General features: G+C 47.9%; 1 protein-coding gene across 6 annotated transcripts in view; it reads left to right on the top strand.

The window, feature by feature from the left end:
• LOC124225247 (beta-galactosidase-1-like protein 2) overlaps positions 1 to 13,054 on the top strand; it is a 46,465-nt gene that overhangs the window by 2,372 nt on the left and 31,039 nt on the right. For 4 of the 6 annotated variants that reach the window (XM_046637797.1, XM_046637792.1, XM_046637796.1 and 1 more), the window contains 3 exons: positions 10,431 to 10,478; positions 10,947 to 11,144; positions 12,820 to 12,888. In XM_046637797.1, the coding sequence (XP_046493753.1) occupies positions 10,431 to 10,478; positions 10,947 to 11,144; positions 12,820 to 12,888 (315 nt within the window). The remainder of the gene's footprint in view (positions 1 to 10,430; positions 10,479 to 10,946; positions 11,145 to 12,819; positions 12,889 to 13,054) is intronic. The other 2 variants (XM_046637794.1, XM_046637795.1) reach the window with 1 other exon arrangement.

Here is a 13,054-nt window from a genome sequence, read left to right on the forward strand (position 1 = left end):
GGGCCTCGGGCGGCCCGTGGAGGGTGGGGAGCAGTCCTCTCCTGGGCTTCGGGCGGCCACTGTTTGGGCAGGGAGGGGGCTGCTTAGCTGCAACTTTTGTTTTTTTCCGTGAACTTTACCTTGGGCTGGTTCATGGTCAATCATAGCTGTTTGATTACATCATAGCCAAGAAATAGGAGGACCAAGATGATTTTTGAAGATTGCAGTCTTCAGGGTTTTAGCTTAAAATTAAAAAAATTACCTTTATCACAGTGTAATTGCTATGCAATAAACTGCACATATTTAACACGTACAGTTGGATAAGTTTTGACATATATATCTATCTGTGAAACTGCCACCGCAATTAAGGTGGTGAAAATATCCATCAGCCCCGGAAATTCCCTCATGCCCTTTGCATCTCTCTCCTAACCCTCTCTGCTGCCCCATCCCCAAGCACACTGATCTGTTGCTTTCTGCCACCGTATCTTAGTTCTCATTTTCTAGAGTTTTACAGAAATGTAATCCTAAACTGTGTGCTCTGTTTTGGTTTGCTTCTTTCACTCAGCGTGTTATTTTGAGGTCTGTGATGTGTGTATCAATGTGAACTGTGTCTTCCGGCCAGTTGCCTCTCAACTCTTGCCTCCTCCCACTCCATGAACACAAGAATGCCTGTTTGATAATATCAAGGCATAGTTCCTATTCATGATTTTTTCTTTAGACTAAATGCATAACTGAGCAATAATTCAGTTAACTCTGCGTCTTTCATACCTGAGATTTTAGCTGGCAAAGGTCAGGAGAAAGGAAAGCTTCCGGATAGGCAGCCTGCATCGTGCCTTCTCAAAGGTTAGCTCATCTCTTGGCTCAGCTGTCACACTCATACTGCTCCCGCACTGGCATTTTCTGGATTACAGGCCTCAAGCTCTTCTCATAGGAAAGAAAAGGAGGAGAACCTATCAACTGTCCTTCGTGAAGGTGGATAACTTAGCAGTGTGACCAGGTCTCTTTCTTTGATCCAGATCATGGCCAGTCCTGTTCTCCAAGGGTTTGTGGGCAGATTGTCCTTCTCTGCCTGGGCTTCTGTGAGGTCATTGATTTTATGAGCTTTCTCTGTTCTAGGACTTTACCCTGCTTGAGGCCTGAGTCATAGTTCCTGGAATCTTCAAAGTCTTTGAAGGTGTCCCTTTCATCTTCCATCAGTGAGGTTTGCAGCATCTGGGAGGTGTCTTTAATCAGGAAGTCATCTCTCTGTCACAGGTGGGAAAGCATGCCTATCTTGGCAGTGGCTCAGTCAGGGAGGGGTAGGATGTCTGAGCCGCCCTGTGCTGGGAAGGCAGACTTGGCACTGGGATTCTTACAGGGCCATGTAGCCAACAACTGGTGGGGACGAGTGTCTTGGAGAAGAGCATGGGCATTATTGGTGCATTTGTGATCTAAGAGGCTGGGATAGCCAGGGGATTGGAGGCAAAAAGCAATGGAGCCTGGGCAGCGGAAGTATCAGAAAGTTGGCCAAAGAGTTCTCTCCACCTAGGTCAAGGAAGTAGCAAGTGAAATAAAAGCACTTAATCTTTGATGAAATGACTCACAGTTCCATTGTATCTCGATGAGTGCTCTTCTGATGAAGATTCAGGAGATGTGGGAACTTAGATCTTTTCAGAACATTTAGTACCTGGAACGGACTCTAGAGTCCAGGCGTGTCCGTCCGCACCCCCGCCCCCCATCATCCAGGAGAGTTCTTTTGGTGTGAGTGTAGGGATATTTGCTGCTTCCTTTCCACCTAGTTTTATCTTTTGCTTAAATCTGTTGCTCTGGATATTAAAGGCAATATGGAAAAAGAGTTCCCGTTGTGTTGGACTTCTCCTGGAATAGAAGGACAGGGGTATTTTTAGAGGCTCATGGTAATGAAGCCAATGTTTTGTGATTGGGATCTGCCCAGTTGGGACTGTGAGTTGATACTCACTGGTCTATACTTCCACACTCAGTGGGACAGTTAGTGGGGGTGTTCCTTTCAAGAACACACTGTTTTTTTCCTGTAAAGTTTATTTTGTGAGTAGGTAATATGTGAAAAGGATGAAATATCCAAATACTATAAAGGGGAAAGTAAACCCCTCCCTCCTGGCCCCGGGCACCCCTCTCCCTGCCGCTAGAGGTGATTACTGATAATGGTTTCTCTCAAGGGTATTCTGTGCATGTATAAGAAGACAGCTGTATGTATTACCCCGTTTGTCCATTAGGCATATAATTTATTTGAATAGCCCCTATTGGCGGACAACGATTGTTTGCAATCTTTTAGCTACTGCAAATAAAGTTGCAATGAATATCCGTTGGATGTATTTCTGTGTGTAGAATTGCTGACCACATGAGATATTCATTTTAAATCTTACAGACATTTAAGTAAGTGAAAACAATAAGTCAGTCAGTAAAATAGCGCGTTGTGTTTTTCTTGAATCAGTATGGAGATTCTGAGCTCTCTGGTCTGAGAGAGAAATTCTGTTTAACCTGCGTGTGTCTAGATTCTTTGCGTCTTGTGAGAACTAGCCCATCTCTTATACATCCGTGTAAGTAAGTCCCGTGTGGTGGATTTAAAAAAATATTTAATATATTTATGTTGTCCCCTGTTTCATGAAATCATTCTGATTCCACAAGCATCGCCAAGATGAGAGTCTTATCAGTAGCGCCCTTTGGGTTAGCTCGTGGAGTTCTCACCTCTCTCTAGGTTGAGATACGACACTGTTTCTATTTATGATGCTACCAATGGGAAGTTTTCCTAAAGTGAAAGTACAGTCTCATATAACCTCAGGACCATTTCTATTGTCGTTATGTGGCTGATTAGTAATGAGGAGTTTTTGTTATTTCACGATTGGGTCTCAAAAGTTTTGATCTAGTGAATGCTTATTCACATGTAAACTTCCTACAGTATTTAGAAAACGTTGCTTTCTGAACCACCAGCATGTCCCTGGGTCATGTAGGCAGCCACTTGGTCTGCCTTGCTGGGCCCTGGGTGCTCGGCCAAGTCCTGGCTTACCTAGGAGCCTTCAGAGGGAGGTCCAGAGGTGCTAAGATTGTAGTAGTGCAATAGACCTGCAAACTGCTGCAAAGTGACCTTGCATCTTGGCAGAATGAGTGCACCCACTTTTGGAATGGAAGGCCAAACCCTTTGGGAATATTTAATGCTTCTCCCAACAAAGCAGGAGCCCAGAGCATTGGTCCCAGGCCAAGCAGCACAACCAGGAAGCAGAGACACAGGGACAGGGTTCCATTTCTCCGGGGTGAAGTTCTTAGGGCTCAAGGATTCACCCACGAGGCATTCTTTTGGAGTAGTGGCGTTAAGGGCACTGGCCTGGGCCGAAGAGCGGACAGTTCCTTCCTCAGGCTCTCAAACTCCCCGGCCGAGGGTGGAGTGCGCGTGGCTGGTAAGACCAGAAGATTCCCAAGTGGGCAGTTTAGGGGCATCAGACATTCAAAGAAGTTGGACCTCACAGGAGCCTATAACCACCTGAGAATCTTAAGAGTGATGAATAGAAATTTGTATTTTAGACCCAGGTCAGGAAATTTCTGTGTGTGATGATGTCTTTTGGGCAGTCTAACATATCTGCCATCTAAATAATGGTCTTGGGTGTGACCACTTGGATAAATGAAGAGGTGAGTGTTTTCTTGGTCAGCATCTTTAATATGATGCCCTGGACCCAAATTCTGTTCAACCTCTACTTAGGGTGGCCCTAATAGGGTCACAGTGGCACCTGGAAATTGAATTTGTAAATTATCATCTCAGGTTAGCAAGTACACATTACGTATACTGCCAAAATAACAGACCCTCAGGACCAGCAAGGACTTGTGTTCTGGGAGTTAAAGGACTACTTCTGCAGATTCCTACCTCATGGAGCTGGCTTGTCCATGCCCTGGCCAGCCTAAAAGTGTACGATTGTTGCCTGATCTCTGCTGGAGGTCAGCATACTCCAGAAGTTGACGATGCTGTCTTTGCCTTGTCTGGTTGTGTGTATCCTGGCCTGTCCACATCTGGGCGGACTATGTGAAGTATGACAGAAGACTGAAGGAGATGGCTGTGACCCCAGTTACTGATCAATATTTGTAGGACTTATAGGTGACAGAGGGATGCCCTTTGGCATGGCAAGAAACATTTGAGACCTGTCCTGATGCGGACACCTCGTTCAAGGAAATCATTCAAGTGGATGACTGGATCCGGCTCCTCTCCCACCCCAGCTGCCCTGGAAGACCCTCTCTGAAAGCTGAGGATCAGGTCATGGGCCGTTTCACATGAGAGAGATTGTAAGCTTGTCACCTGCTCGTCTGCCCTTTTCCATTAAACATGTCCACCCAGCACTTTTGGCCATGCCCAGTGCCATCCAGTCTGTGTGGAGCCTGCGCTGCACCCTTTGTCTTCGTGACCCACTACAGTGATGAGTACAAATTGTGAGAAGACATCCTCCCTCCACTGCTCCTCCCTCGCCAGTCATCACCAGATGACAGCTTGTCACCATAGGGAGCTCAGGAGCCAGGTCTCGCCATTACAGTTTATTGTTGTGTCTGTAGCTTGCACAGCTTGTAATACTTGGAAAAGGGGTGGCAGCGACATCCGTTTTGCTGAGGTCTTGTTAAATTGTCTGAGGCCCTGTCAGAAGTCCTGACAGGTGTGCCTTCGTCCGGGAACGTCCCCACCACCTGTGAATGGAGCGTGCCTCTGAGCAGAGCGAGGCGAGGACAGGCCAGGTCAGTGACCGAGGCTGCTGTTTGGGTGGTTCTTGGGCTGGAGAGCTGCTTGCCCTGCAGTGAAGCGACGATATGAGGGCGACGGAAGTTCCAGAGGAAAGTGTTCATGTGAGCTCCAGTGAGAAAGGCCTCATCAAACACAGTCTCATCACGAATGAATTGCTCACCAGGAAAAGCGGCAGATGCGAGCTGGGCTCCCTCAGAAGGTAGTTAGCTGCTTGGTAACAAGCCCAAGTCAGAAGGAGAGGCTCTGTGGCCTGCAGTACCCACCTAGTTTGTATTTCCTTTATTTTACGATTCCTGAGTTAATTACTCAGGGAACTGTCGAGGTTGTTATTAATGCCATGATCACTGTCAGTATTAATAACCATTTGTATCGTACTTTGTCATTTACGAAGCTCTCATGTGCATCATCTCATTTTCCCACAGGGAAATCCTTTGAGAAATCCAACGTTTGTCTTTGTCATTGTCTCAGTGAATCCATCCCTTTTATTAATGTATTAAAAACGTCTCTAGTAACCTACCAGAAAATCTTCAAAAAGGAAACAATTGGACTCTCCAGAATTTTACAGCAGTTAGCTTTTGTTATTTGCAGTGTTCAGTTCATGCCTCTTGATAAGCACTGAGAGGAAATTATTTTTTTGTGAGGAAGATGAGCCCTGAGATACCTGCTGCCAATCCTCCTCTTTTTGCTGAGGAAGACTGGCCCTGAGCTAACATCCGTGCCCATCTTCCTCTACTTTATATGTGGGACGCCTATCACAGCATGGCGTGCCAAACGGTGCCATGTCTGCACCTGGGATCCGAACTGGCGAACCCCTGGGCCGCCAAAGCAGAATATGCACACTTAACTGCAGCGCCACGGGGCCAATCCCAGAGGAAGTATTTTTCAAAACATCTAAAGACTGATAGGATATGAAGGCACTGGCCAAGAGAAGCTCTACCCAGGAAGAGTGGGTGCACGCAGATCTCCGCGGAGGAGGCAGAGAGTAGTGGTTCTCAAGCCTTAGCCGTGGGGCCTGGTTCAAATGCAGCTGCTGAATTAGCAGGTCTCGGCAGGCCTGAGTTCCTGCATTTCTGACAAGCTCCAGGGGAAGACAGTCTGCACACACAGACGACACCTGGGGACGTAAACCTAGACAGGGGTTTCCTACTGAATAGTTATCACCTGGGGCGGGTGAAGGAGTGTGTGCTCCCAGCGGGAATGGGGGAGTCCCGGAGAGTCTCCTCCAGCCCTGGCTGTGCCCCAGCACGCAGCTGGTGGGGAGGAAGGCTGTTGTAGCGTTTGGGGAGACGCGGTCATCAACAAAGGTTGGGGGCGGCGAGGTGAGCCTGGTGAAGAACTGGAGATTGTCCTTTTGAAGTTCCGGCCATTGAATAAGGATTGCTACCGGGTGGAGTGATTGCTAAATTGTATTCTCGCTGTCTTTAAAAACAGTGAGATTGTGTGTGCACGCGCGTGTGTGTGTGTGTGTGTATTTTCACCACTGGACTGTCAGCGTGCCCCTGTTTTTAAGAAAAGACTCTGTCCACCCGGTTCTTCCTCACTGTAGCCTGGGGTGAGCCTGGAGGGAGGTGCCTGAGGGGAGAGCCTGGGGGTGGGCAGGCGGCCTGGAGAGGAGCACCTGAAGCAGGAACACACGGTGCGTTCTTTGGAGCAGATACAGTCAAAACCAGGGAGAACAAACCCTCCTGTGCGTGAGGTGTGGGAAACTTCAGTCACGGCCGAACTAGTCGGGAGTTTGTAGCCAAAGGAAAGAGCCAGAGCAAGGGGGTGGCTAGAAGGAGGCCCACAGTGGCCACGGGGCCCTGAGACCTTTAGTTTCTGGGGCCTCATCCTCCCAGGCGGAGTTGGCAAAGTTCCCCGTAAAGGGCCAGATAGTAAATAGTTTCACTCTGTAGACCGTATAGTTTCTACTGCATTAACTTCACTGTGCCTGGAAACAGCCACAGACAACACACAAACGAGTGGGTGTGGCGGGTGCCAGTAAAACTGGTTATGGACATTGAAATGTGAAGTTCAGATAGTGTTTGTGTGTCTCAAAATAATATTCTTTTGATCTTTTTCAGCCACTTAAAGGCGTGAAGACCGTTCTTGGTTTGCAGGCTGCACAGACACAGGTGGCAGGTGCACTGGGCCCCTGGCTGGAGTCTGCAGGCCCCTGGCCAAGGGGCTGGGTTGGTCTGATGGAATCCCAGTGCATAGATCTTTCATTGTAAAATTTTGGAAATTGTCATAAAAGAGTCTGGCACAGAGTCTAGCACATAAAATATAATTAGATGCTAAATTAAAGGGGGGAAAAATGGAAAGTTTGGAGTTATTCATGTTAGGGACATAAACACACCCACTGAGGCTATTCTCTCTCGTGTGCAAAGCTTGCTAGAGTCGAGTGATTTCAGATGGTGGTGGGATGCCTTCGTAGCACATCACAGAGTGCTCTGTGTGTCTGACCCTCACAGCAGCCTTGTGAGCAGTGAGTGCAGCGTTAGCCTGTTTACAGAGGAAGAAACTCATGCCACAGAGCTAGTGTCACCAGCCCTAGGTGACAGTGCTCCTAAGGCCGGGGGCAGGATGTGTGTCCAGACCTTCCTCTTGCTGATACTGTTTTTGTTTTCACTGCTGCATATACGTGGTCCTTTGGAAGAATTGTGTTCTGAATTATCATTTATAAGTCACTTAGAACATGGAACTTTTCTCTTTAGAGAAAGAAAAAAGTGCCTGGTTCTAGGTTATCTGCAAATGATCATTTCGACTCTGATGAAGCAGAACTGTAGTCCTGCTGCTGCAGCGTGAGCTTTGGGTCCTGGGGCTGCGAGAAGTAGGAAGGAATAAGTAGAAATAATTTTCTTTGCCCATGAGTTGCTGAGACAAGCTTCCTGTGGTTAGTTTGCACCTTCTGCCCTCTTGGCTCCTGCTTTTCTGTCTCTGGCTCCCAAACTTGTCCCAGTCCTCCTATAAATCTCTTCCTAGGCCAGTGACCCTCAACCTTGACTGTTAGGATCTTTGGAGGAGCTTTTAAAAACTACCAATACCTGTGCTCCAGCTCCAGAAATAGTCATGTGGTCAGGGGTGGGGGTAGGGGCTGAGCATTCGTTAGTTTTAAAAGTTTCCCTGGAGATTCAGATATGCTGCCAGCTTGGAGAACTACTGCAGCTTCTTCTGCGTAGCTGGCTTCGGTTAGGTTTCAGGAAGGCTGCTGATGAAATGATTCCACAGTGTTCTGTCTCTCCCACATCTCTCGCGTCCATTTGGTGCTAAGCCTGGTACGTTGAACTGGTCACTGTGTTTGTCCTGCCATCTCTATGAGCACAGCTGCCGGAGGCCAGACCACCGGTTCTGGTCTAGAGCAGAACTTCACGATCTGGCTGTGGTGAAGAATCATTTTCCTTTTCTTTTTTAAAAAAAAATTTCCAATGTTTTCCTTTATAAAATGCAGTAAAAACAAATTAGTAGAAAAAGGAAATGAAGAGAAAAGATACAGAATACCCACCTGAGCCTTTTATGAGTTGCTTCAGCAGACATGGAACTGCTCTCACTGCTGTGAAAGTAGCTCATTTTCTGGCCTGCTCACCGCGGGCGAGTGGCAAGCCGTCGGCGGTGAGCGGCCCGGCCCCGCTGCTGAGGAGGGCCACAGAGTACACCGCCTCCTGCCTCCTTGCTGGTCGGCTTGCCATTCCCTGAGTAGATCTGTCTTCACTTTTGGATGCTTCTGCCCCGTTTCCTCTCCTTACTTACACCCCTGCCTTCAAGGCCCAGTGAGAGTGTCGCCTTCTGTGTGAAGTCTTCTCTGACTCCACCCAATGGTTCAGGTAATTCCTTCATTCAACAGTTACCGGTATATTTCAGCTACTGTCCTGCGTCATCACGTGGCCTGGCTACCTAATTTGTGGGGCCCTTGTTAAAAAATTACCAATATTTTCAGGATAGAGACAGCAGAGTGTCTGAAACTGTGTGCGGGGCCTTCTTTTTAATTAATTAGTTATTTAAAGGCGTACAGTGTGTTACTTTGATACATTTACGTATTGTAATATGATTGCTGTTGTACAATCTTTACAACATCCTATAAATACAGTACAATATTGTTGTCTCTCTTCATTCTTCTGTGCATTAGATCTCTGTATCTTGCTTACTACTTGTTGAAAGGGGCCTTCTGAGTGTGGGGCCCTGTGCAGCTGCATGGGTCACATGCCTGGGAGGCCGGCCCTGGCCATGTCTTATAGCAACGCACATGCCACTGAATTGTAATTATCCGAGTGTGGAGTGAGGTGGAAAAGACTATATGTATCAGAACTCCTATGGGGACCATAAAATGTGTGGTTTGGAGGAACTTTGGTAGGATGAGAGTGAACTTCCTGAGGAGCGTGAGCAAGTTGTGGTGGATCTGCACTAAATGCCGTTAGAAATGGTGGTCCCCTTAATAGCAGGGCACTGGCTGCTTTCCAGTGTAGGGTGTGCAAGTTTATGTTCAGAGCTGAAGCACTTGGCATTGTAGGTAGAGGAGAAGCTGGCTAGCACATAGGGCAAGGACCCAGTGGGAGGATGGTGCTGGTAGCAGAGACGGAGATAGAGCAAGACGGATGAGACATCCCATGAGCATATTGGGAGAATCAGCTGTGGGGTGTGTGACATGCATGTGCCATGTGCCCCCATGCCACCCACTGTTTGTCCACATGGTTGGCCAAAGCTTTGTGAAGGAGCAACCCCTTTGAAGGGTGCAGAGAACTGGTGAATCCAGAATCAAGACTGCTGCTCTCAGCCCAATTCTGGTTCCAACATGTGTGTTTTTTCTGAGACAACAGTCTTCAATCGGCATGTTATTTTAGCCGGTGTTACAAAATGAATGGGAAGAGCTTTTTTATGCAGAAGAGGCCTGCCTAAAATGTTAGGAACTGTAATGAAAAGTGGGTATGGAAAAGACATCATCAACTACAAAGACAGAAACCAGTTAAAGAGGCAAAGCATTTATTTGGGATCAAAGAATTGCAATTCGGGGAGCACAGATTCAGGTAGAAACCCAAATAGTGTTGATCACAAGAGAGGGTTTATGGTTTTTATGGAAAATGGGAGGTTGAGGTGAATTTTATTAAAGAAGAGTTCATTGGTGCTAGGTGAAGAAAGGCTAGACTTGTACTTCATTGATTGGTTGAGATTGGTCATCAGCAAAGTCCAATTTCATCAGTCCTTACAAACAGGATATTCTTGTCCTTACTGACTTCTTGGAATGTTGCCAGTCAGGTCTAGTTTGGAAGATAAAGAAAATGACATGCAAGGCAATTCTTCTGAAATGGCTGCTCTGTTTTAATATGGCTCCACTGATGCCATCTTTCACAGCATCAATTAAAATTTGCTTTTGCCCCATACTACTCCTGATCTTGTTTTTCTGTCTCCAATATTCCTAAATTTCCTGGCTGGAAGTTTTCCCATTCTGTAGCTTCTCTTACTAGCTTTTTTTTCATGGCCTTCAGGAGACTGGGAGGAAAAGAGAAAGGGGGAATTTTAGGGGCACTGAGTCACGGGGATCAATTTGAGGGGGCTCACCTTGGCTAGCCCAAGAGGTGCTAAGAGGTGCTTTTTGGGACGAAAACTTTCCAACAGCCCTTTCCAGTAGGGCTCTCTGTTGTGCTGGTTTATCTCTTGGCTGACACTTGATCTTCGGATAATAATTAAGACCTGGAGGTTTGGTCAATGAATAGATGCTGTTTCTAACCCAGATACCTCTTTCCAGGTATCTACACCTCGAGCCGGGCAGCTGTGACCGTGAGGTGGCTCAGAGGTACTATTTGAAGTAGTTGCTGTTTGGATGTTTAGTCAAATGGCCTGTAAAATCTGGCCATCTGTCATAGGCACCTAAGTGTTGCACCCGCCCCCAACTCCACCCCCCGGGTCCCCAGCGCTAGCAGGCAGCTTCTCAGCCCACTGAGAGCATCATTCCCACATGCTGTGTGCCCACCTCGTCCTGTCTCCTGTTAGCACCCGGTCTCTGTGTTGAGTGTTGTTTGTCTTGTTCCTGACTGCAGCTCAGCTTGCTCTTCCCCTTGCTGAGTGAGTGATGCTGAAGAAAGACTCGAGGTTGCCTGAGTTGGAGGGTGGGGAGCCTTTTCTGAGTGTCCTGGAAGCAGGCCCTCCTTAGAAAGAAATGCTGAGGGCCTGCCGAGGAGGAGAGGAGGCCCGGCGCCCCTCTGTGCCCTGCTCACTGCCGAAGGCGAGCTCCGGGGCTCCCGACTGCCTTGTCTTGTTGCAGGTTGGACTGGTCTAACCTGACCCGTCCTTGGCTGAGACGCCGCCAGTTAGGGCTGCAGGCGAAAGACCAAAACTTTATGCTGGAGGACTCCACCTTCTGGATCTTCGGGGGCTCTGTGCACTACTTCCGCGTCCCCAAGGAGTACTGGAGGGACCGCTTGCTGAAGATGAAGGCCTGTGGCTTGAACACCCTCACCACGTGAGTGCTGCCCCACCCCCGTCCCCAGGTAGGGCTCCTCGCCTCTGTGTCCGGGCTGCTTCTGGGAGCCCAGCCTGGGGTCTCCACCATGTCCGGATGGTGAGCCCTGGCAGATCCTAAACCTGAGCAGCCTCTGAAGAGAGTCTTTGAGCCAGGCTCTGTGAGGAAAACTATAGGAGAGGCAAGCAGCCCGAGCCCTCTGCTGGGTGACGGCCAGACAGCCTCCCTCCCTCCTGCTGCCTCCCGCACTCTCATTGGCAGGGCTGGGAAGACAGGACGTGGCTGAAAAGTCTGGAGGAACAGAAAGAGAGGTGCTGCGCAGAAGAATGTAGTGAAGGAGGCGAGGAGGGTAGAGGGGAGATTAAATTATCACATGGAATCTTTTAACAAGCACTCACCCCCCAATTTATACAGCAGATGAGTGTAGTCTTCTTCAAAATAGCCCCTTGAGAGGCTGTCAGCAGTCTCCAGCATTCCTTTCTGGAATCATCTTCAGGGTGCTGCAGCTTTCATCCCAGCCCCCACCACAGTGATCGGCTCGTGGGGGCACTCAGTAGAATGTTGATGTGAAAATCAGTTAAAACATAGGCTCATTTGTGAAAAATCTTGATTGTTTTGTGGGTTTATTTTCCAGAATTTCCAACAGATATTTGGATCCAAGTCTGTGAAATAAAATGGGTTATCTGGCTGGGTTATTCAAATTTCAGGCGATATTGTATGAGTACATATCAAGGACATGGATTTTCTTGGCTGGTTTATGAACTGGCTTTGAAGACAGTTTCTAAAAAGAGTTACAGGAGTGTTCTGAGCTACAACAGCATGGTTGAAACAAGTGTGTATTATTCTCTAGAAAGATTACTTAAAGGATCCATTTATTTGCATGTGTAGGTTCTGATCCTGGGGTACATCTACATGTTAGAGGACTCCTGAAGCTTGTAGGAATATTGTAGGATAAGCCTTGCCTTCTAACAGCAGGGTAATCTATCTTTCCTTAAACACGGAACTCTTGAGTCTGAACTGGAGGCAAGCAAGCCCCGTTCCCTTTGCCTCTGTAACTCTGCAGTTGGAGGGGGCCCACGAGAAGCCGGGGTGGGGGCGAGTCTAGGAGAGGAGCAGCTGTCATTACTGCTATCGTATGTCGCTCCTGCCTTCTGCCTCTTGAGTCGGGTCCCTTAAAGAACTTACTTCATTTCTCATCTTCTGTTTAGAGTTACAACCTCTAGTCTGTTACAAGCTTGAAATTCTGGATGCTTCAGTAAAAAATAGGAATGATGATTAAGATTTTTCTCTTACTGTACTTTTAACTGTTTTTCTATGAAGCTACTTCTTTTTCTCCAATGAAGAGAGAGACGGAGAGATGAGGAGGAGGAAGGGGGAGGGGAGCACACACTCACGCTGACCTGAGGTCAGATCCCACACTGCACCCAAGTCTTGGCCTTCTCTCCCTTCTCCTGAGGAGATGAGGTATTAGTCCCCCAGGGACCTGCTCTGGATTCTCAAAGGCTCCTAGATCTCTTCGATTAGTTCTTAGTTCTGGTCCTGCTGTCATTAAGATAATGTTCTTAAGAAATACATCTTCAACAATCATAAGGGGTTTTAGGAATAAAGAAGGTAATCTGGGAGTTGAAATGGAAGAGATGAAAAGCTCGGCTTGTAACTGTCTGTTCTATTACAGCTATGTTCCATGGAACCTCCATGAGCCAGAAAGAGGCAGATTTGACTTCTCTGGGAACCTGGACCTGGAGTACGTGCTGTTGCTGCTTCTGTGACCTGGCATGGGGTGGGAGGCGGAGAAGTGGCTCCTTGGGTTGGTTAGGAGCCATGGGGGCATCTGGCTCTGCTTGAGAGCCAGAGAGACTGGGCTCTGGGGCCTCGTTCTCAGGACAGTGGGAAAGGCTCTGCAGCCAGCA

The sequence above is a fragment of the Equus quagga genome, chromosome 14 (genome assembly GCF_021613505.1).
Source record: "Equus quagga isolate Etosha38 chromosome 14, UCLA_HA_Equagga_1.0, whole genome shotgun sequence".
NCBI classification, from domain to species: domain Eukaryota; kingdom Metazoa; phylum Chordata; class Mammalia; order Perissodactyla; family Equidae; genus Equus; species Equus quagga.